At 42.9% G+C, this 25,147-nt stretch overlaps 1 protein-coding gene across 1 annotated transcript in view; it reads right to left on the bottom strand.

The window, feature by feature from the left end:
• LOC121548905 (inositol-trisphosphate 3-kinase B-like) overlaps window positions 1–24,686 on the bottom strand; it is a 62,724-nt gene extending 38,038 nt beyond the window's left edge. Inside the window, exons 1-2 of the mRNA XM_041860558.2 lie at window positions 24,296–24,686; window positions 20,365–21,623 (exon numbers count right to left, since the gene is read on the bottom strand). Coding sequence (XP_041716492.1) covers window positions 20,365–21,501 — 1,137 coding nt within the window. The 5' untranslated portion in view covers window positions 21,502–21,623; window positions 24,296–24,686. The remainder of the gene's footprint in view (window positions 1–20,364; window positions 21,624–24,295) is intronic.
• Between the last annotated feature and the right edge of the window lie 461 nt (window positions 24,687–25,147).

Genomic DNA, 25,147 nt, shown 5'->3' with positions numbered 1-25,147 from the left:
TCATTCACTAGGTCCCCCGTGTGGCTCTGGGATTTTTGCTCACCGTTCTTGTGATCATTTGACCCACGGGTGAAATCTTGCGTGGAGCCCCAGATCGAGGGAGATTATCAGTGGTCTTGTATGATCTTCCATTTCCTAATAATTGCTCCCACAGTTGATTTCTTCAAACCAAGCTGCTTACCTATTGCAGATTCAGTCTTCCCAGCCTGGTGCAGGTCTACAATTTTGTTTCTGGTGTCCTTTGACAGCTCTTTGGTCTTGGCCATAGTGGAGTTTGGAGTGTGACTGTTTGAGGTTGTGGACAGGTGTCTTTTATACCTGATAACAAGTTCAAACAGGTGCCATTAATACAGGTAACGAGTGGAGGACAGAGGAGCCTCTTAAAGAAGAAGTTACAGGTCTGTGAGAGCCAGAAATCTTGCTTATTTGTAGGTAGGTGACCAAATACTTACTTTCCACCATAATTTGCAAATAACTTCATTATGTGTGATTTTCTGAATTTTTTTTTCTCAATTTGTCTGTCATAGTTGACGTATACCTATGATGAAAATTACAGGCCTCTCTCATCTTTTTAAGTGGGAGAACTTGCACAATTGGTGGCTGACTAAATACTTTTTTCCCCCACTGTATCTATTCAAATATCTTGCATATCTTATTTTCCATCATTATCAATTAATATGCGTAATAATGTCGGCAGTTCATACGTAGGATTTTAACATATAACACAGATTGCCATTGTATTACATTTAATTTATTGACAAGCAATTATTATCCTAGCAAATAATTACCGTGGTCCATCCCGTACCCCCACCATCCCCACCCCCCACAACAGATGCCGGACAAACACACACGCACATACTCCAACACACTCACCCCCCCTCCACAATCCACCATAAAATCAGATAATCAACGGTTGTTATATCCCAGAGCCCAACTCAAGAAAGGACCTGATTTACGAGCGCACATACAGTTACAGCTGATTGAGAAAGCAGCAAGATTGAGCAGAAATTGACAACAATGTCAGATTTGATTAATCTACTTAATCTATGTCAAGTCCTAGGTGATGGAGATCAGATCCACCCTCTTCACCTGAGACACAAAACACACTGGTCCCCGTTGCAACCATTTTTCCCAAACATCTCCGTGCAGTCAGACCTTTGATTATTTTGTGCCACCTGGGCCACAATGATAAACCCCCTCTCTGATTGTCCAAGTGTGACCCTCCCCCATGGGTTACTGCAGCCAGTGTTGCCAGCACTGCCACTACCTGGGTGGGGGTACCCACCGGAATCCCCACCGGCTGGTAAAGGTCGTCAAGGTTCTCATTAGCAGCTTTGAGAATTTCCTTGTATATAATGCTCTCCCACCAGGGGGCTCTGGCTTTGTAGGACCAACCCTGCCAGGCAGGCTCAGAATCTTGAGGGGGCGGTGCTGCTCAAGTAGGTCTCTGACCGCATTTATTTCTCTGTTTAGGCTGCATACTCACAGCAGGTCCATAAAAGAGATGGGAACTTCTCTTTGGTGTATGGGTCACTCAGGTGGGTGTCCAGGATATAGGGTTGTGGATCTTTCCATTATGATAGGACAATAAAAAATTAAATTAGATGTATACTATATTTAAAAATGTATATCCCTCATCTACACAAAATTGAAAGCTCTCTCTCACTACCCCTGCTCATAGACACCTCGTCGCTCTAGGATATGCAACCATTTCCCTCTCACTCAGTTAACACTGCACCTTTCCAAACACAAAATGCACACCACATGGTTCACTGCGGAGGAAATGGGCCGAGCGTGCAAACGCACCCACTTCCCACACCTGCCGCAAGGGGGAAAGGACGCCAGAGAGAACACGGACCAACCCCAACAACCGTCCGCCAAAACAACAATTGCCCGCCAAAAAAGCCATGTTCTAATTAGTTGTATTTGAAGATGTATTATTCTGCTTGTTATCTTTTCTTGTTATATCGTTTTATCCTTTTTTTAAATTCTATACTTACTATAAATGTTATTTAATATTCCAATCCCTATCATTGCTAGTATTGGGTGTTCCATTATTCAACTCCTCTATTACAACTTTTTAGAATAGCTATGGAGTAGTCTTTTGTGTCTCTGAACGTTTGGTTGTCAATATATAGTTTATCGACCACAAGTGCCACATGTTTCCCTTTTAATCTATTTTCCTTGAAGATTGGATACAGAACGTTGCGCCTTTCTGCAATCTCCCCGGGAACTGATCATTCATGCCTATTTTCGTGCCAGCAAGTCTTTTTCCTAGGCTTTTAACCATAGCTTTATCCTTAAAAAATTCAAATTTGGCAACGATTGGACATCATATTTCTGTCCTCTTTGTCCGAAACGGTGTACACGTTCGAAGTTGGATTTTATCGACAGCCTCGAGTGGTATTTGAAGCGCTGTAGGCGGAAATCCTTCATAATATTCTCCCTGTTGTTGCAAGAAATGTCCTGCACAGCAGGAAATGCAAACTTGTAATGTATTCAAGGTTTAAAAGGCTTCTAAAGTTTGTAATTTCCACTTTAACGTTTTAGACTTGATTTGCACTAACAAAAAATGTATTAACCGTTCAAAATGTCCATTAATTATAATCCACACACTAATTCAAATTTCCTGATACTGCAGGATTATGTTTCTGCTGAGAAACCAGTCAAATTAAGATCCTGCATCTGTATTGTATACCGTGGTAGTAAGAGGGAGGTGGTTTATAGACATAAAAGTCAAGGAGAGGCTGTGAATCAACTTCTATGAATCAACTAAAGGAAGACACCTATGCAGAGAGCATCAAAGCAGCACCTCTCTGCATATTTACTAGAGTTCAACTCTGCATGTCACTGTAGGTAATGTGTGGCAGGCAGCATCAGCTATACAAGGGGATCCAACAGGTTTATCAATTCTAAACACAAGGTTGTTGAGTTAGTACATAATGGCGCCGGAGGAGATGGCTGCCGTTTTACGGGCTCCTGACCAATTAAGCTATTATGTGTGTTTTTTCGCATTATTTGTAACTTATTTTGTACATAATGTTTCTGCCACCGTCTCTTACAACCGAAAAGAGCTTCTGAATATCAGGACAGCGATTACTCACCTTGTACTGGACAAATATTTTTTATTCAACGAGTCGGACAAGAAAGGATTTACTTCCCCGTCGTTCACAAGATAAAGAGACAGAGATATCGGGGACGTAGGTCGTGGTGCCTTGTAAGGATCCAACGGCGAGTGGGTAATCTGCCTCTTCCATCGGTCCTATTAGCCAAAGTACAATCACTGGATAACAAATTGGACGACCTACTATCACAAATATCCTACCACGGGACATTAAAAACGATAATATCTTATGTTTCACCGAGTACGTGGCTGAACGACGACATGGATAACATACAGCTGGCGGGGTTTACGCTGCATCGGCAAGATAGAACAAAGTCCTCCGGTAAGACAAGGGGTGGCGGTCTGTGTATATTTGTAAACAACAGCTAGTGCACGAAATCTAATATTAAGGAAGTCTCGAGGTTTTGCTCGCCTGAGGTAGAGTCTCTCATGATAAGCTGTAGACCACACTATTTACCAAGACAGTTTTCATCTATATTTTTTGTAGCTGTCTATTTACCACCACAAACCGATGCTGGCACTAAGACCGCACTCAATGAGCTGTATAAGGCCATAAGCAAACAGGAAAACGCTCATCCAGAGGCGGCGCTCCTAGTGGCCGGGGACTTAAACTTAAATCCATTTTACCTAATTTCTACCAGCATATTAAAACTGCAATCAGAGGGAAAAAAACTCTAGACCACCTTTACTCCACACACAGAGACACGTACAAAGCTCTCCCACGCCCTCCATTTGGCAAATCTGACCATAATTCTATACTCTTGATTCCTGCTTACAAGCAAAAACTAAAGCAGGAAGCACCAGTGACTCGGTCAATAAAGAAGTGGTCAGATGAAGCAGATGCTAAGCTACAGGACTGTTTTGCTTGCACAGACTGGAATATGTTCTGGGATTCTTCCAATGGCATTGAGAGTACACCATATCAGTCACTGGCTTCATCAATAAGTGCAGTCGATGATGTAGTCCCCACAGTGACCGTACGTACATACCCCAACCAGAAGCCATGGATTACAGGCAACATCCGCACAGAGCTAAAGGTAGAGCTGCCGCTTTTAGGAGCGGGACTCTAACCCGGATGCTTATAAGAAATCCCGCTTATGCCCTCCGGACGAACCATCAAACAGGCAAAGCGTCAATACAGGACTAAGATTGAATCATACTATACCGTCTCCGACGCTCGTCGGATGTGGCAGGGCATGCAAACTATTACAGACTACAAAGGGAAGCACAGCCGCGAGCTGCCCAGTGACACAAGCCTACCAGATGAGCTAAATCACTTCTATGCTCGCTTCGAGGCAAGCAACACTGAAGCATGCATGAGAGCATCAGCTGTTCCGGACGACTGTGTGATCACGCTCTCCGTTGCCGATGTGAGTAAGACCTTTAAACAGGTCAACATTCACAAGGCCACAGGGCCAGACGGATTACCAGGATGTGTAATCCGAGCATCGCTGACCAACTGGCAAGTGTCTTCACTGACATTTTTAACATGTCCCTGACTGAATCTGTAATACCAACATGTTTCAAGCAGACCACCATAGTCCCTGTGCCCAAGACCACTAAGGTAACCTTCCTAAATGACTACAGACCCGTTAGCACTCATGTCTGTAGCCATGAAGTGCTTTGAAAGGATGGTCATGGCTCACATCAACACCATTATCCCAGAAACCCTAGACCCACTCCAATTTTGAATACCGCCACAACAGATCCACAGATGATGCACTCTCTATTGCACTCTCCAGGTGGTAAGGGTAGGTAACAAAACATCTGCCACACTGATCCTCAACACAGGGGTCCCCTCAGGGTGCGTGCTCAGTCCCCTCCTGTACCCCCTGTTCACCCATGACTGCATGGCCAGGCACGACTCCAACACCATCATTAAGTTTGCCGATGCACAACAGTGGTAGGCCTGATCACCGACAACGATGATACAGCCCTGTAGGGGAGGAGGTCAGAGATCTGGCCGTGTGGTGCCAGGATAACAACCTCTCCCTCAACGTGATCAAGGCAAAGGAGATGATTGTGGACTACAGGAAAGAAGGACCGAGCACGCCCCATTCTCATCGACAGGGCAGGTTGAGAGCTTAAAGTTCCTTGGTGTCACATCACCAACAAACTATCATGGTCCAAACACATCAAGACAGTCGTGAAGAGGGCACGACAAAGCCTATTCCCCTCAGGAGACTGAAAATATAATAATGGGTCCTCAGATCCTCAAAAGGTTATACAGCTGCACCATCGAGAGAGCATCCTGACTGGTTGCATCACTGCCTGGTATGGCAACTGCCTCGGCCTCCGACTGCAAGGTAGTGCGTAAGGCCCAATATATCACTGGGGCCAAGCTTCCTGCCATCCAGGACCTCTATACCAGGCGGTGTCAGAGGAAGGCCCTAATATTGTCAAACACTCCAGCCACCCTAGTCATATACTGTTCTCTCTGACTCCTGAACAGCTAATGAAATGGCTAGCCGGACTATTTGCATTGTCCCCACCCCTCTATTCGCGCTGCTGCTATTCTCTGTTTATTATCTATGCATAGTCACTTTAACTATACCTGTATGTACACTACCGTTCAAAAGTTTGGGGTCACTTAGAAATGTCCTTGTTTTCGAAAAGAAAAGCAATTTTTTTGTCCATAAAAATAACATCAAATTGATCAGAAATACAGTGTAGACATTGTTAATGTTGTAAATGGCTATTGTAGCTGGAAACGGCTGATTTTTTTATGGAATATCTACATAGGCGTACAGAGGCCCATTATCAGCAACCATCAGTCCTGTGTTCCAATGGCACGTTGTGTTTGCTAATCCAAGTTTAGCATTTTTAAAAGGCTAATTGATCATTAGAAAACCCTTTTGCAATTATGTTAGCACAGCTGAAAACTGTTGTGCTGATTAAATAAGCAATAAAACGGGCCTTCTTGAGACTAGTTGAGTGTCTGGAGCATCAGCAATTGTGGGTTCAATTACAGGCTCAAAATGGCCAGAAAAAAATAACTTTCTTCTGAAACTCGTCAGTCTATTCTTGTTCTGAGAAATGAAGGCTATTCCATGCGAGAAATTGCCAAGAAACTGAACATCTCGCATAACGCTGTGTAGTACTCCATTCACAGAACAGCGCAAACTGGCTCTAACCAGAATAGAAAGAGGAGTGTGAGGCCCCGTGCACAACTGAGCAAGAGGACAAATACATTAGAGTGTCTAGTTTGAGAAACAGGCACATCACAGGTCCTCAACTGCAACTTCATTTGCAGAGTTGCAAAGAAAACCATATCTCAGACTGCCCATCTGAATCTTTTCTTTTTATTGGCCAGTCGCTTCTGGATAGACGTCTGCTAAATGACTAAAAATATTGCAAAAAGGGTTTTCTAATGATCAATTAGCCTTTTAAAATGATAAACTTGGATTAGCAAACACAACGTGCCATTGGAACACAGGACTGATGGTTGCTGATAATGGCTTGTACGCCTATGTAGATATTCCATAAAAATCAGCCGCTTTCTAGCTACAATAGACATTTACAACATTAACAATGTCTACACTGTATTTCTGATCAATTTGATGTTATTTTAATGGACAAAAAAATTGCTTTTCTTTTCGAAAACAAGGATATTTCTAAGTGACCCCAAACTTTTGAATGGTCGTGTACATATTACCTCAATTACCTCGACTAACCGGTGCCCCCGCACATTGACTCTGTACCGGTACCCCCTGTATATAGCCTCACTACTGTTATTTTTACTGTTATTTTACTGCTTTTATTTTTTACTTATCTATTGTTTACTTAACACTTATTTTTCTTAAAACTGCTTTGTTTGTTAAGGGCTTGTAAGTAAGCATTTCACTGTAAGGTGTATTCGTGCATGTTACAAATAACATTTGATTTGATTTGATTTGAGTGGCAATTACTCACAAACCATTCATAACACAACTGGCATAAATACAGAACTAGTAAGGAATCTCCACTACTAAACAGTAGAGTACAACTGCCAACACGCCACTTGAGAAATGCAATTGCCTATCTACGTCGACAGAGAGAGATAGTAAACAAAAAAACTGATTAGGAGTGCACTGGTACTTTCTTTTTAGTGGCTCCCCAACCAGCCAGGCTAAGCTCTCTGCTCTGCCATGGAGTAGTAGGGTCAGCCTCATACAAGCTAAAAGAGAGGGGGAATAAATGTTTGCACTTCCTGTCTCTGCAAAGACAAGCGGGTCCCTCCTACCCTCCCCTCCTGCAGTACTGCTCTCTCTCTCTCTCTCTCTCTCTCGCTCTCTCACACAGAACCCAGCTGTTTGAAGCAGGCCTCGCTTGACGTCACATGGTCTCCCAGGCAACAGGCTACCACAGGGGTGTTACTTTTTCCATTGCTCTGAACCCTCAAGATCCTTCACCTAAATTAACTTGGAATTAGAAAGTTCGCTTTTAGGGTGAACCATGACCAAATAGTGTGTGTGTGTGTGAGAAATGTGTACGTGCGTATTTTGTTAACATCACTGCTGACGTCCCTCTCACTGAGCTCAAGGGAATGCCTATCTGTCCCCAAAAATATTTGGTATCTAAAAAGAGACTGACTAATGCTCCTGCATTGACCCAACAATGAGAAAAGGAATCATGCAAATGGCAATATAAAATAATTCTAATTCATTTAAACAAATAGTCCTGAGTAGCCATCTGTCAGCATAATAGCACAACAACAATAACACAAAAACGTGTCAATTTCTCAACATTAGAACTCGTCTGAAGTGTTACCCAGCTGTGTTGGTTCACAGCTGAAGGACAGTAGGTAATGTGAAGCTAGAGTGAGTGTCACCATTCTGCTAATAACCCAGGCACCATAACACATCACATCCTGCTAGCCTAGGCACCACAACAGCATGTCCAGCCTTGTGGTTGTGATAAGCCCCCTTCATCCTTCCTGTTGGAGACAGGAAGCTGCCATGACTAACTGCAGCCTTATTAGCAACCCAGCCATTTAAACTGCTGTCACCAGGAAGAGCCCATGCATCAACAACAAGAACAACAACAAACTGCAAAAACAACAGATAACGCTACATGGGGTTTCCAATGGGGAACCCCTGGATCTTCAGTCTTCCTTCTGAGTCTGGCCATGCAGGACTATCCTACTTTAAATGAACTTCAATTCATGGAAAAATATAAAGCCGGATGTCAAGTTAGAAAAAAACAACTGGCCACAGTCCAAGACAAAGATATCATTCAAATATGTATATATTCTGTCATGTGTGTAATAGTAGATAGATAATTCGGACTACAGGAGCTTGTTGGACTACAATGAGTCAGTCCAACTAATGACTAATGTTATTGCACCACCGTATAACATTTTTACAACGCTAGAGAAACACCTGCCTGCACCACATTGTTGACAGCAGCTCCCCTGGGCACTTGTTATTGGGCCTAGTTGCAACAGGCAACCGCAAGCCTGCATCATCTGCACTGCAGTTCTAGCAAGGCTACACTGTGCTGTAGCGCCCTGCGCTGTAGTGTGCAGGGCTCTTCCCTCCTCTGGCCGACACAGGAAAAGAGACACCACCGTGACATGGTTTCAGTACACCAGATGGGTGTCACTGTGCCCGCAGCCCAGAGAACCCCTTCCTAATAAGCTCAATAACCCATGACAAAGGACTTGGCTAAAGCATTAGATTTGCATCCAGGCTATAAAAAGCCGTCTGAATGCTTGATGCTATAAACAATAGCGCTATAATGACCTTTTAGTAACAAATATATAGTAAGCCAATATATAATGGACCTTTTTAATGATAAACTTGCTTTATTTTTTGTTGTTGGGATTGGGAAACCTCAATATATTTTTTTATTGATGAAATAGTGCAGTGCAGCTGCCTTCGCTTCACAAGTAATCAGGTGTGTAGTGCTGGGGGAGCAATAAATTCTGATCAATTGTAAATAAATTATATTTAATTACCACAAACATTTCATGAAAAAACGATACAATGACAAATCAAATAAATATGTAGGCTACAGCAGCCTAGAGGTAGGTAAATAGTGGTTTCTTCCCTGTCTTCTGGCGAATGATGAATAACTGTAGGCTACATGTGTGCAATGCAGAGGCCCATTGGAGGCTTGACAACTTCAGAACGTAAAAAAATAAAAAACACCTGTCTGCCTTGATGTTCATAAAACTCCTCCGATCTGCTCTTGCGCAGTGGAACCCAGAACGATATGTGACCACTTAGTTACAGCGACAACATTCTGCCGAGGACACCCAAACAAGAGTGGCCACTGAGCTTGACCCTCTCCGGAAATTGCTGTAGCCCTGCTTGGGATCTTTAGCCTATATTGACTATTGGTTGAGACGCAGGGCCCGTTAGGGTAGGCTACAGTGGCTTGCGAAAGTATTCACCTCCCTTGGCATTTTTCCTATTTTGTTGCCTTACAACCTGGAATTAAAATGTATTTTGGGGGGGGGGGGGTTTGTATCATTTGATTTACACAACATGCTTACCACTTTGAATATGCAAAATATTTTTTCTTGTGAAACAAACAAGAAATAAGACAAAAAAAACAGAAAACTTGAGCGTGCATAACTATTCAACCCCCAAAGTCAATACTTTGTAGAGCCACCTTTTGCAGAAATTACAGCTGCAAGTCTCTTGGGGTATGTCTCTATAAGCTTGACACATCTAGCCACTTTTGCCAATTCTTCAAGGCAAAACTGCTCCAGCTCCTTCAAGTTGGATGGGTTCCGCTGGTGTACAGCAATCTTTAAGTCATACCACAGATTCTCAATTGGATTGAGGTCTGGGCTTTGACTCGGCCATTCCAAGACATTTAAATGTTTCCCATTAAACCACTCGAGTGTTGCTTTAGCAGTATGCTTAGGGTCATTGTCCTGCTGGAAGGTGAACCTCCGTCCCAGTCTCAAATCTCTGGAAGACTGAAACAGGTTTCCTTCAAGAATTTCCCTGTATTTAGTGTAATCCATCATTCTTTCAATTCTGACCAGTTTCCCAGTCCCTGCCGATGAAAAACCTCCCTGCCAATGGTTTTCTCGGGGTGATGAGAGGTGTTGGGTTTGTGCCAGACATAGCGTTTTCCTTGATGGCCAAAAAGCTCAATTTTAGTCTCATCTGACCAGAGTACCTTCTTCCATATGTTTGGGGAGTCTCCCACATGCCTTTTGGCGAACACCAAACGTGTTTGCTTATTGTTTTCTTTAAGCAATGGCTTTTTTCTGACCACTCTTCCGTAAAGCCCAGCTCTGTGGAGTGTATGGCTTCAAATCAAATCAAATCAAATTGTATTTGTCACATACACGTGTTTAGCAGATGTTATTGCAGGTGTAGCGAAATGCTTGTGCTTCTAGCTCCGACAGTGCAGTAATATCTAACAAGTCATATCTAACAATTTCACAACATATATACACACAAAAAATAGTAAGGAATTGGATTTAAGAATTTATACATATATGGACAAGCAATGACAGAGCGGCATGAACTAAGATACAGTAGAATATTATAGAATAGAATGCAGTATATACATATGAGATGAGTAGCGCAAGATATGTAAACTTTATTAAAGTGACTAGTGTTCCATTTCTTAAAGAGGCCAGTGATTTCAGTAGGCAGCAGCAGCCTCTAATGTGCTAGTGATGGCTATTTAACAGTCTGATGGCCTTGAGATAGAAGCTGTTTTTCATTTTCTCGGTCCCAGCTTTGATGCACCTGTACTGACCTCGCCTTCTGGATGATAGCAGGGTGAACAGGCAGTGGCTCAGGTGGTTGATGTCCTTGATGATCTTTTTGGCCTTCCTGTGACATTGGGTGCTGTATGTGTCTTGGACGGCGGGTAGTTTACCACGGTAATGCATTCGGCAGACCGCACCACCCTCTGGAGAGCCCTGCGGTTGTGGCGGTGCAGTTGCCGTACCAGGTGGCGATACAGCCCGACAGGATGCTCTCAATTGTGCATCTGTAAAAGTTTGTGAGGGTTTTAGGTGCTAAGCCGAATTTCTTCAGCCTCCTGAGGTTGAAGAGGCTCTGTTGCGCCTTCTTCACCACACTGTCTGCGTAGGTGGACCATTTCAGTTTGTCGGTGATGTGTACGCCAAGGAACTTGAAACTTTCCACCTTCTCCACTGCGGTCCCGTCGATGTGGATAGGGGGGGTGCATCCTCTGCTGTTTCCTGAAGTCCACGATCATCTCCTTTGTTTTGTTGATGTTGAGTGAGAGGTTATTTTCCTGGCACCACACTCCCAGAGCCCTCACCTCCTCCCTGTAGGTGGTCTCGTCATTGTTGGTAATCAAGCCTACTACTGTTGTGTCGTCTGCAAACTTGATGATTGAGTTAGAGGCGTGCTTGGCCACGCAGTCATGGGTGAACAGGGAGTACAGGAGGGGGCTGAGCACGCACCCTTGTGGGGCCCCAGTGTTGAGGATCAGCGAAGTGGAGATGTTGTTTCCTACCTTCACCACCTGGTGGTGGCCCGTCAGGAAGTCCAGGACCCAGTTGCACAGGGCGGGGTTCAGACCCAGGGCCTCGAGCTTAATGATGAGCTTGGAGGGTACTATGGTGTTGAATGCTGAGCTATAGTCAATGAACAGCATTCTTACATAGGTATTCCTCTTGTCCAGATGGGATAGGGCAGTGTGCAGTGTGATGGCGATTGCATCGTCTGTGGATCTATTGGGTCGGTAAGCAAATTGAAGTGGGTCTAGGGTGACAGGTAAGGTAGAGGTGATATGATCCTTGACTAGTCTCTCAAAGCACTTCATGATGACAGAGGTGAGTGCTACAGGGCGATAGTCATTTAGTTCAGTTACCTTTGCTTTCTTGGGTACAGGAACAATGGTGGCCATCTTGAAGCATGTGGGAACAGCAGACTGGGAAAGGGAGAGATTGAATATGTCCATGAACACACCAGCCAGCTGGTCTGCGCATGCTCTGAGGACGCGGCTAGGGATGCCGTCTGGGCCGGCAGCCTTGCGGGGGTTAACATGCTTAAATGTCTTAATCACGTTGGCCATGGAGAAAGAGAGGCCACAGTCCTTGGTAGTGGGCCTCATCAGTGGCACTGGGTTATCCTCTTAGCGGGTGAAGAAGGTGTTTAGCTTGTCTGGAAGCGAGACGTCGGCGACGTGGCTGGTTTTCTTTTTGTAGTCCGTGATTTTCTGTAGACCATGCCACATACGTCTTGTGTCTGAGCCGTTGAATTACGACTCCACTTCTATACTGATGTTTTGCCAGTTTAATTGCCTTGCGGAGTGAGTAGCTACACTGTTTGTATTCTGCCATATTCCCAGTCACCTTGCCATGGTTGAATGCGATGGTTCGCGCTTTCAGATTTGCGCGAATGCTGCTGTCTATCCACAGTTTCTGGTTAGGGTAGGTTTTAATAGTCACAGTGGGCACAACATCACCTATACACTTCCTGATAAACTCAGTCACCGTTTCAGTGTATACGTCTAAATTATTTTCGGAAGCTACCCGGAACATATCCCAGTCCGCGTGATCAAAACAATCCTGAAGCGTGGATTCCGATTGGTCAGACCAGCGTTGAATAGTCCTTAGCACGGGTACTTCCTGTTTGAGTTTCTGCCTATAGGAAGGGAGAAGCAAACTGGAGTCGTGGTCAGATTTGCCGAAAGGAGGGCGGGGGAGGGCCTTATAACCATCCCGGAAGTTCGAATAGCAATGGTCGAGGATTTTAGCAGCGCGAGTACAACAGTCGATATGTTGATAGAACTTCGGCAGCCTAGTCTTCAAATTTGCTTTGTTAAAATCCCCGGCTACAATAAATGTAGCCTCAGGATATGTGGTTTCATGTTTGCATAAGGTCCAGTGAAGTTATTTGAGGGCCGTCGTAGTATCGGCTTGAGGGTGGATATACACGGCCGTGACTATAACCGAAGAAAATTCTCTTGGGAGATAATACATTTGATTGTGAGATATTCTAGGTCGGGTGAACAGAAGGACTCGAGTTCCTGTATGTTACTACAATTACACCATGAGTCGTTAATCATGAAACACACACCTCCGCCCTTCTGCTTCCCGGAGAGATATTTATTCCTGTCTGCGTGATGAACTGAGAACCCATCTGGCTGGACCGATTTCAACAGAATATCCCAAGAGATCCATGTTTCCGCAAAACAGAATATGTTACAGGCCTTGATGTCTCTCTGGAAATAAATCCTTGCCCGTAGTTCGTCGACTTTGTTAACCAAAGACTGAACATTAGCGAGTAGAATACTTGGAAGCGGTGGGTGGTGTGCGCGCCTCCTAAGTCGAACCAGCAGGCCGCTCCGAGTGCCTCTCCTCCGCCGGCGATGTTTTGGGTCAGCCGCTGGAATCAGTTCAGTTGCCCTGGGGAGAGCAAACAAAGGATCTGCTTTGGGAAAGTCGTATTCCTGGTCATAATGCTGGTGAGTTACCGCCGCTCTGATATCCAATAGTTTTTCCCTGCTGTATGTAATGATGCTAAACACTTTCTGAGCTAATAATGTAAAAAATAATACATAAAAAAAGAAAATACTGCAAAGTTTCTTAAGAGCTAGTCGCGAGGCCGCCATCTTCGTCGGCGCCAGGATAACCTGGCCTATGGACAGATACTCCAATCTCCGCTGTGGAGCTTTGCAGCTCCTTCAGGGTTATCATTGGTCTCTTTGTTGCCTCTCTGATTAATGCCCTCCTTGCCTGGTCTGTGAGTTTTGGTGGGCGGCCCTCTCTTGGCAGGTTTGTTGTGGTGCCATATTCTTTCAATTTTTTAATAATGTATTTAATGGTGCTCCGTGGGATGTTCAAAGTTTCTGATATTTTTCTATAATCCAAACCTGATCCGTACTTCTCCACAACTTTGTCCCTGAACTGTTCGGAGAGCTCCTTGGTCTTCATGGTGCCGCTTATTTGGTGGTGCCCCTTGCTTAGTGGTGTTGCAGACTGTGAGGCCTTTCAGAACAGATGTATATATACTGAGATCATGTGACACTTAGATTGTACACAGGTGGACTTTATTTAACTAATTATGTATCTTCTGAAGGTAATTGGTTGCACCAGATCTTATTTAGGGGCTTCATAGCAAAGGGGGTTCATCCATATGCATGCACCACTTTTCAGTTATTTACTTTTTAGAATTTTTTGAAACAAGTTATTTTTTTCATTTCACTTCACCAATTTGGACTATGTTGTGTATGTCCATTACATGGAATCCAAATAAAAATCCATTTAAATTACAGGTTGTAACGCAACAAAATAGGAAAAACGCCAAGTGGGATGAATACTTTTGCAAGGCACTGTATGTCAAGGTGGGAAATTGGAAATGTGAATTGGGCCAAGTTGGAGGTAACAATGCATTTAGGTTATAGTTTATTGAGATGCATGAATACACCACACCGAAAGCTTGATTTTATGGCTATTTTAAAACGAATTTCCTGCAATTCTACATAGTAATGATTTATGTTCACTACTTATGTTCATCCATTGATTTGATGATTAAATATATGAAAATAAATTATATCAATTCATAGGTCAGCCCTCTGTTTTGTTTTATTCTGTAATAGGTATATTGTAACCATGTGTTCCAGCCAATCAAATCAAAGTTTATTTAGCCCTGTCCTTTTAGAACCACGAAGGGTGCTCCAATCGTTTAAAATAACACTCATAAAGATCTATTGCCTACGCCGAATAGTGATTTATTAGTATTTTATATAACAGAACGGAATAGAATAGAATAGCAGGCCTATAACATTACTGTTTCACCAAAAACACCTAATTTCTAATGACATTTTAGGATGGTTAGCTGAAGCTGAATAGTCCCAAAATAATTATCACGTGCCAAAACTCAGAGCCACTATGCAGGATATACAGTCATGGTCAAAAGTTTTGAGAATGACACAAGTATTGGTCTTCACAAAGTTTGCTGCTTCAGTGTTTTTAGATATTTTTGTCAGATGTTACTATGGTATACTGAGGTATAATTACAAGCATTCCATAAGTGTCAAAGGCTTTTATTGACAATTACATTAAGTTTATGCAAAGTGTCAATATTTGCAGTCGACACTTATTTTTCAAGACCTCTGCAATCCGCCCTGGCATGCTGTCAATTAACTTCTGGGCCACATCCTGACTGATGGCAGCCCATTCTTAAATAATCAATGCTTGGAGTTTGTCAAAATTTGTGGGGTTTTGTTTGTCCACCCGCCTCTTGAGGATTGACCACAAGTTCTCAATGGGATTATTGTTTCCAGAGCCACTTAGTTATCACTTTTGCCTTATGGCAAGGTGCTCCATCATGCTGGAAAAGGCATTGGTCGTCACCAAACTGTTCTTGGATGGTTGGGAGAAGTTGCTCTTGGAGGATGTGTTGGTACCATTCTTTATTCATGGCTGTGTTCTTGGGCAAAATTGTGAGTGAGCCCACTCCCTTGGCTGAGAAGCAACCCCACACATGAATGGTCTCAGGATGCTTTACTGTTGGCATGACACAGGACTGGTAGCGCTCACCTTGTCTTCTCCGGACAAGCTTTTTTCCGGATGCCCCAAACAATCGGAAAGGGGATTCATCAGAGAAAATGACTTTACCCCAGTCCTCAGCAGTCCAATCCCTGTACCTTTTGCAGAATATCAGTCTGTCCCTGATGTTTTTCCTGGAGAGAAGTGGCTTCCTCGCTGCCCTTCTTGACACCAGGCCATCCTCCAAAAGTCTTTGCCTCACTGTGCGTGTAGATGCTCTCACACCTGCCTGCTGCCATTCCTGAGCAAGCTCTGCACTGGTGGTGCCCCGATCCCGCAGCTGAATAAATAAATAAATATGCCATTTAGCAGACGCTTTTATCCAAAGCGACTTACAGTCAGGCGTGCATACATTTTTTTTTTTGTGTATGAATCAACTTTAGGAGACGGTCCTGGCGCTTGCTGGACTTTCTTGGGCATCCTGAGGCCTTCTTCACAACAATTGAACCTCTCTCCTTTAAGTTCTTGATGATCCGATAAATGGTTGATTTAGGTGCAATCTTACTAGCAGCAATATCCTTGTCTGTGAAGCCCTTTTTGTGCAAAGCAATGATGACGGCACGTGTTTCCTTGCAGGTAACCATGGTTAACAGAGGAAGAACAATGATTTCAAGCACCACCCTTCTTTTAAAGCTTCCAGTCTGTTATTCTAACTCAATCAGCATGACAGAGTGATCTCTAGCCTTGTCCTCGTCAACACTCTCACCTGTGTTAACGAGAGAATCACTGACATGACGTCAGCTGGTCCTTTTGTAGCAGGGCTGAAATGCAGTGGAAAAGTTCATTTTCATGGCAAAGAGGGACTTTGCAATTAATTGCAATTCATCTGATCACTCTTCATAACATTCTGGAGTATATGCAAATTGCCATCATAAAAAGTGAGGCAGCAGACTTTGTGAAAATTTATATTTGTGTCATTCTCAAAACTTTTGACCACGACTGTACATTATGCTTTGATTGAAACAAAATACAAGAACGCTTAATAGTTTGTTAACATCATCTGCCCTAATTCACTCACGAAACAGTAATTCAAGAAGATCGAAATGCATAGGCTATTCCCATTAAACTGATTGAGATCAATCAAATGATTGGCATGCAGATGCAGTTTCACCGCTAAAACTTGAATAATTATCATTCACGATTGACAGTGATGATGGCCTATTTTGAAATTAGGTTTGCCTAATTTGGTGTTTGAGGGTACTAAAAATAAAAAATAATCTTGAGACAATATGTGTGGGCACAGGCAGACGTTGCAATTGGAGGATGCATTTTATGCATATTTTATAACTGGGCTCTCCAACCCTGTTCCTGGAGACCTACCATCCTGTAGGTTTTCATTCCAACCCTAATCTAGCGCGCCTGATTCTAATAATTTGCTGGTTTATAAAATGAATCGGGTTAGTTACAACTTGGGTTGGAGTGAAACTCTACAAGACCGTAGCACTCCAGGAACAGTGTTGGAGAGCCATGATAGGCTATTCAATAGGCTACATCTGTCAGTACAAACTTTGATTGCGGAAATTATGACATCATTTACATATTTTTTGCACTCCCTCATCTAAAGAAATAGCACTACACCAGGTCTTTGGTAGGTCTGTAGCCGGTGGTGTCTGTGTGCTGCATCTGAGCTGAAGCCAAAATCCAACCGTACCGTGCTCATTACAAACATGGTAAATAAAGGACCTTGAATGACAGCATCATGGACAACTCCTCCGTTCACCCGGAGACTTTGTGCCACTATTTTGATCTGTCGCTGACCACGTCGCTGTCGCTGCCTTCTCCATTTACATTGTGTCATAGTTTACACTTGGATTAGCCTACACTGTAATTCATTAAACTGGACTAGATTATTTTACCGCACCAACATTGCAATTCACTGCATGCACGATTTATGCAATACACTGAGATATATTGTGGCGCTGTAAAACATTTTTTGGAGCTGTGCTACAGAAGGCTATATCGGTCCGCTAATACAGGATTAGTAAAGGCCCAGTGCACTACTTTTGAGAAGGAAAAAAAATGTCATTTTTTTATTCCGATTTTTCAGGGGTGCTGCATGTTTTTTTTCTTTCAAAAGAAACATTGAACATCTAATAGTCAAATCATAGTGTAAAAGCAGGTGAGCTGGTTCTATTATTTTTGGCCAGTTTCTGGTGTTTTGTGGTGGAAAACTGAGCGGGTTGAGCATAACATGTCAACCCTGTAACCCACAGATAGACAGGCTAGAAATGTTTTAATGATTTACATTTTGTTGTGATGCTTGTATTCACTTGCCCAACCCTGTTGCACAAAACAAGCTTCCATTTCCCCTGTCACAAGGGGATTCGTCAACCCTGTTACGGTCAAATTTAATTGGCACTTAATAGACACTTACTATAGTAATTTTGAGATGGGAACATGCTTTTTATGACAGAATGTTAAAATGAGGTGAAATAAAGCAGTTTCTTTTCACCAAGTTACACTACTCAAAAGGCACCTAATTGGTGGAACGACCCACATATAACTAATTCCTTTCACAAAATAAAGTATCTGGAAAAACTATAGTAGTCGAATTCCTAGGGGAGGTTCCTGATATGTTTACACAACTATCCTTATTATAAGAGAATACTGTGAAAAGTAAGTACAAACTATAGCCAATAGACTCCAGAAACCTATTATTTACACCCAGTTAACTTGAACTAATTGGAAAGTACAATGAATAATTTGTAGCAATAAACCGCTTTATAAAATAAAATACGTCCTTTCAAGCTGGATTAATTTATCCTATCTGCACTCCAGACACCTTATCCACCAATCTGAGCTCACTGCAAGATATAAATTACAGATCAGTTTAACATAAAGGTCAAGATAATATCGCTCATTAATAAGCAGAGGTCTGCTGGGTAATGGTTCTGATCATCAAGGACATCAACCACCCGAGCCACTACCTGTTCACCCCGCTATCATCCAGCAGGCGAGGTCAGTACAGGTGCATCAATGCTGGGACCGAGAGAATGAAAAACAGCTTCTATCTCAAGGCCATCAGACTGTTAAATAGCCATCACTAGCACATTAGAGGCTGCTGCTGCCTATTTGAAATCACTGGCCACTTTAATAATGTTTACATATCTTGCACTACTCATCTCATATGTATATACTGTATTCTATTCTATAATATTCTACTGTATCTTAGTCCATGCCGCTCTGTCATTGCTTGTCCATATATGTATATATTCTTAAATTCCATTCCTTACTTAGATTTGTGTGTATTAGGTATATGTTGTGAAATTGTTAGATATTACTTGTTAGATATTACTGCACTGTCGGAGCTAGAAGCACAAGCATTTTGCTACACCCGCAATAACATCTGCAAAACATGTGTGTGACAAATAACATTTGATTTGATTTGATCTATCATCATCAAGTAGCTTGCTAAGTGTATTTTCTCTTTTTCTGGGACTCACACTTTCCTCAGACATAGGCCAGTAAGAGAGGACTGCCTCCCTGTCATGGATACATAAAGCAACACATTCCTCTCCAAAGCAAATCAGTTACAGTGTAAACAGCCTTCACAAAACCAGCACTGTTCCATTCACTTAACTTCAAGGCTATCTGGGCCATCTTGGCCTTGCAGCTGTGCTCTGCATTCACATATTTATTTTGTTTGCTATGGTCAGCCCAGATGGGCACAATGAAGTGTTTTCTCCCTCTGATTTACTTGTTTATCCTAGACAAGACATCACATGGATCTCTTGGCACACGTCCCGTACGACATGTGGAACACATTATCCTCATCCTGCCACTTTAGTCTGCCACTGAAGGCCTGTGTCTGTGTGTGTGCTCCAGCTGCAACCCAACAACACAACACTGTGATGACGGAAATCAGTGACGCATCTCAGACATAAGGTCAGAGTCAGACGTAGACAGGCCAAGGAGGTTTTTATGAGATGACAAATTCTCACAGACGAGTTCGAAGGTATATTGTAATTAATATCTCAGACCACCCATCAGTAGCACACTCACCATTACATGTATTGGTCCTAACACTTACGAAGCAAATCCTGGTGCATTGTTTTGAAGCAAACTCTTCCCTTAATGAGGATCTTATTTTGATCATCCTGTTGTTGCAAGAAATTTCCTGAACAGCAGGAAATGCCAACTTGTAATGTATTTGACGTTTAAAAAGGCTTCTAAAGTTAGTCATTTCAGACTTTATTTGCCCTAACTGAAAATGTGTAAACCCCTACAAAAATGTCCATTAATTATAATCCACACAATAATTTGCATTTCCTGTTGCTGCAGCATTATTTTCCTGCTGTGAGAAACTGGTCAAATGAAGATCCTACACCTGTATACACATACCCTCATATATACAGCGCTTTAAGCCTTCTCTTTAAAGGCTGTTCAACAGCGGTCAGAGACTGAGCTGACAACGGGACCCAGAAGTACCTTTGTTAGTGAGAATGTCAACCGTTATTCAGGGAGGAAGCGGATCGGTTTGTTGCAAGAGCGCCGTGTGACAAAGAGCTTGGTGAAGAGAGGCCCTCTAGCAAACGTAAAAGTTAATTTAGAGATGGGAGTGTCACAGACCTACATATGCCACTTAAATGTGTTGAAACAGAATTTCCCAATTATCCAAAAGCTTTCTTAAAACTTTAATTATGAACTTCAGTCCCTATTTCATTGAACAATAAACCAAATGTTTTTGGTAAAATTAGATTTCTATCTATCTACCCATTCAATGTGAAAGAGAAAATAAATTGATTAGTGTGTTACTCACAGCTTTCTGCTGGGTGTTAAGGAGGGCAGGTGACAGTCCCTCGGCTCTCTCTGGGTCGCTGGAGATGTCGTCCTCTGATTCCTCCCAGGAGGAGGAGAAGCCTGTGGAAGAGGCTGAGGAGGAGGACAGCTTCCTCAGGGCTCGGGATGACCTGGGGCTGTGCTGGGGCGCGCTGCTTGGATCACAGCCTTCTCCCTGGGCCTCCATCCCGTGGTCCGTTACTATGACGGCTGGGATGGTGGTCCCCACCTCTGGGCAGCTCCCCTCTCTGTCGGCCCAGGCCGAGGCTGCTTGCAGCTGGGTTTCCGTTGGCTCCGTTCCTGCCTTTGTCAGACAGGTCTGGGCCCACTCCGCAGGGCGCTCACTGTCGCTGCCTGCCAAGAAGCTGCCAATCCCCAGTGTACTCGGGGAGTGACTGCTCGCTGAACTGTCAGCTTGGGCCCAAGTTCCTGCTGATTTCTTCACAAGCAGACTTCCCTGTTCCGTATTTGGGTCAGCCGTGCTATTTTCCATTCTGCTGTTCCCCGTTACTCCCTGCTCCGAGCGGAGACACCATTTCCCATTCTGGAGTTCCTTGGGAATGCTTGGAGAGAAGTCTCTCTGTGGGGGGTTGGAGGTGGGCACCTGGGTGGGCCGGCTGGCCTGGGAGGCTGGGCCTGTTCTGCGCAGGGACCTAGGGCTGCGCTGGATCTCAGCGTTCTGAACCTGGGTGCGCAGGCCAGAGATCTGGGCCTCGAACAGACCCACCTTCTTGTTGACCTCCACATTCAGGAGCTCCCGGTGGATCTGCAGGAGCTGCACTGTGCGCTTCACTTCCCCGTTTGGGGCCTCCTCATCTCCGTTGCTGCTGAGCCGGCGGACACGGTTGCCCACGATCACCCCCAGGGTATCAGGGTGGCGGCAGGGGGAGCGGGCCCTGGGGCTGCTGGGGCCTGGAGAGGGGGGAAAGACGAAGGAGCCCCCAGGGGAGCCAGGACTCAGACTGCCAGGGCTGTAGGGGCCCCCAGTCACCTGGAGCTGGCAGTAGGTGGAGCGGCCTGGCACAGGCAGCACAGGCCTCCCAGTCCGAGGGCTACTCTCACTCTTCAGATTGTTGCTATTCATCATAATCAGACTGCTCAGGGCATAAGCAGCCATAGTATCAGGCTGATACTGTCAGTATGGGCTCCCATCTAGCCCTAGTCCTGGTTGGTGCTCTGGCATCTACACACCACCATAGCATTTGGTGGAGTATGTGAGAGGAGAGGTGGAATTCCCTGCTGAATATTTTATGGAGGAGAGTTGTTGAAGAGGAAAAACAAAACATAGTCAGTAAAAGCTTCAATAAAGGCTGCAATTGTATGACTTGCATTTGAATGAGAATAAAGCTTATTTCCCACACTGTGGAATGTGGACTAATGAGTGTGTAGCTTTCATTTTGTTCTAAAAATATGACCCAGAAAATCCCTCACAAAGGTAGCATTCCTTCCCAAGGCAAGGTGGATTACATGCCTATTCAAGATGCAAATCAATGTTCCATGAAATAGGCATGTGTTAGCTTTTTCTCTAGCTAAGAAAATACCCAGAGTTTAACTTTTGTTACTTAAAATCTACTGTAGGTAATGAGACACAAGAATAGATTTACTTGTTGCCATTAGTCTTAGAGAGAGAAAGTAACAAATCATATCAGTATTCACTGTAGCTCTCTACCGTAAACTACATGTTCCTGAAATGGAATGATACGGCTATTTGGCATTGCTCTTTTATGACGTGCTTGTCTACTCAATTTTATTTTTCTTTTTAATCTAGGGCAGCCCCCACACTTTGTCTGCGAAGGAGGTCCAGCAGCGTTTGAGGAAATACAGTTTTAAGTCTTCTGCTGGACAAAATATGCTCCTCTGTTGCAAGAAAATACACAAAGTTTATTCTAAATATTTAAAACATATGCTTCTGATGGAGAAAATCCACATGGCCTTTTATGTCTTTGCTTCAGTGAGACAGAAATGTGATTAATAGCGTACTTTCAGACTCTGAGGAAAAAAGACCATTCTGCATTCCTGAATCCTTATATCACATATGGTGGTTTTAGCTAACCTGTGACACAAAACAGTCAAAACAAATAGTCCCATAACAAGGCTTGTAGGCTATTTTGAGAGTGAGTAAGCATATTGTGATTGAGCTCAAAGATAGGGATCTAGAAACAAGTATCCCACTGGGCATAGACGTCAATTCAACGTCTATTCCATGTTAGTTCAATGTAATTATATTGAAATGACGTGGAAACAACATTGATTCAACCAGTGTGTGCCAAGTGGGATACTGTTACTGTATATACTGTAGGTTAATTGCAGTGACTAGAGTCTCTGGAAAATATGTGAATAATAATAAACATAAAAGGCAGAAGGAAAGATTAAGTTGAAGCTACATTTATATTAAATACTGCAAGATTAGTGTTTCAGGGAGCAGGCAGAGAAGAAAACATCAAGTATTCCCTTTAAAGGGAAAAGATCTGATGCAAGACATTTAAGAAGTATTGTTTAAAGGGCACCCTGGATCACAACCCAGAATAACATCAACCCTGCTGAATGTATGTTACACAAACAAAACATTGACATTTCAAAATGAGTCCATGTTAACTTTACCACACAGAGTTGGGCTTTGGATTTTCCTATGAATGACGTAAGTTCTAAATGAGTTTTAGTTGCTTTGAAAATGGCACACTGGTCTATATTTTGCACAAGCCCACAGTAGATTTATATCTTTACACTGACACACCATGGAACAACAATTCAATACCTTATAGAAAATACTACTGTTCACCTCAAACTGAAATATTGGTTAACATGTGGCATAATGCTTCAATAACAGCAGCTGTGTGGCTCCCCAGTCCCCAGCATCTGGAGGCAGAGAGGAGGAGGAGAGCCAGGCAGGAGATGTCAGCCAACATTAAAGTGGACCAGGTGAGAAGAGGGACACCATTGTGCCTCTGGCCAGGTACCTGGGGAAGGGTCAGATTCTGACCGTCTACCTAGCGTCTCTCTCTCCCAGTCAGACCCACACCTCTCAGAGGCAAAGTGACACTTCCAGCCTCTATAGAGCGAGTAGAGCCTGTGATGGTTCCCATGAACTCTTCATCACTTCCCTGGAACTTAGTCAGCACTGACAACTCAACTTACTTGCTCTCTTTGCATGACCGGGCAAAAAAAAGTACAAATGCAAACAGAGCAAATAGAAGAAAAGAAAACATAAATCGGGTCCATACAATAAATGGACTGCAGTGACTGTATTTCATTGGGACTTGATTGAACTAATATTCAATGATTTACAAGTTTGTTTTGTTTTATTTATATATTTTTTAACATTGACAATAATTGGTTCATATGACATGAAGCAGATGCTCTCCACTACAATAACTACCTATCTCTGTCAAACACGTGGTAATCTATATCTGCATGTGTGCTTTACTGCAAGCTCAATTTGCCATTGTTATTAAAATGCTTACTGGGCTTGGACATTACCATAATGACATTCTTTAGAAAATCCATATAAATAGTTTAGCTAATCTAATAACAAAAAGAAACCAACAGAAAACGTGCAGTAGCTTATAAGCCTTAACTATAATTTCTAATATTTTCTCTGACCTTCTTTGATAAAACAACAATAATAATAAACATAAGTATTATTGTTATTATTAATAATATTATTATCATTATCATCAGCAGCATCATCATCAGTATCTGGGCTATATCCTTACAGTTGTTGTAACAGAGTTCCAAAATTGTTGATACATTGTAACAACAAAGTAACAACTTGTTGCTGCTGTTACTCTGTTATGTTCAATCAATATGATTCAACACAAACTGTTCGCTTTTTTCCTTGTTGCGAATAGCTAAATACTTGCTTGGAAAGTTTGAAAGACACTTTACAGACTCATTGGAAATGAGTGTCTTACCTTGTACTAACAGACACCTCGTCCTAATAGAAACCCCTCTATGAGTTCTCCAATATCGAACGGGTGGCTGTCCGACCAACCATCAAAGCCGATGAGAATGTCTACAGCACAGAATGCAATCCAGCGCGTCTCAGAACATTCAATATCTGTTGCGCGAACTTCACACAACACACAATCTTCTTCAGGCAAAAGGACGGTCGGTTCTCGCAGAAATGAACTTTTTCTCCCGCTGCGTGTCCAAAATACTTGCTCTTATGACCACTTGAGTTCTTCAACACCTCGCATCCGCGTAGTAGGCTAGTAGGCTACTAGGCTGTTGTTTGCTTAGTGTAGGCTACTACATAAAGCAGGAAGGAAGTAGACACAGACAGTCATTACTACGCAACAAACAGCTTTTCTCTCAATTGCCTAGCAGGGAAGAAAATAGCTTGAAACGCACACAACCTTGAATTGAGACGTCACCGACGATGTTTTTGGTAGTGTTTTTGTCTGGGCTAGTGTATCTGGATTGGGTCATCACATAATAAAACTTAATTGGAGTGACATTTATTCGATAAAGCCAGGATAATAATAATAATAATAATAAACGATAATGGAAAACAATATAACATTTTAGTAATATTAGTAATCTGATATTATAGTCACATCACATCCATAATATTATGTAAACGATTCTGCATGTTTGTTCTGCATTGTATAGCCACAACCATGCAACAGGTGAAATGTTACCTGTCACTACAACGACATTTTCTAACTTTATGGAGAATTTATCACTGTTCAATCAAACAGTGTTTTATTTACTTTATTCTAGATTTTAAAGCAAACGTTTTATTGAATAAATATTATATAATA

The sequence above is a fragment of the Coregonus clupeaformis genome, chromosome 33 (assembly GCF_020615455.1).
Source record: "Coregonus clupeaformis isolate EN_2021a chromosome 33, ASM2061545v1, whole genome shotgun sequence".
NCBI lineage: Eukaryota > Metazoa > Chordata > Actinopteri > Salmoniformes > Salmonidae > Coregonus > Coregonus clupeaformis.
The sequence above is the reverse complement of the archived record's forward strand: the minus strand, read 5'-3'. Positions and strand labels throughout refer to the sequence as shown.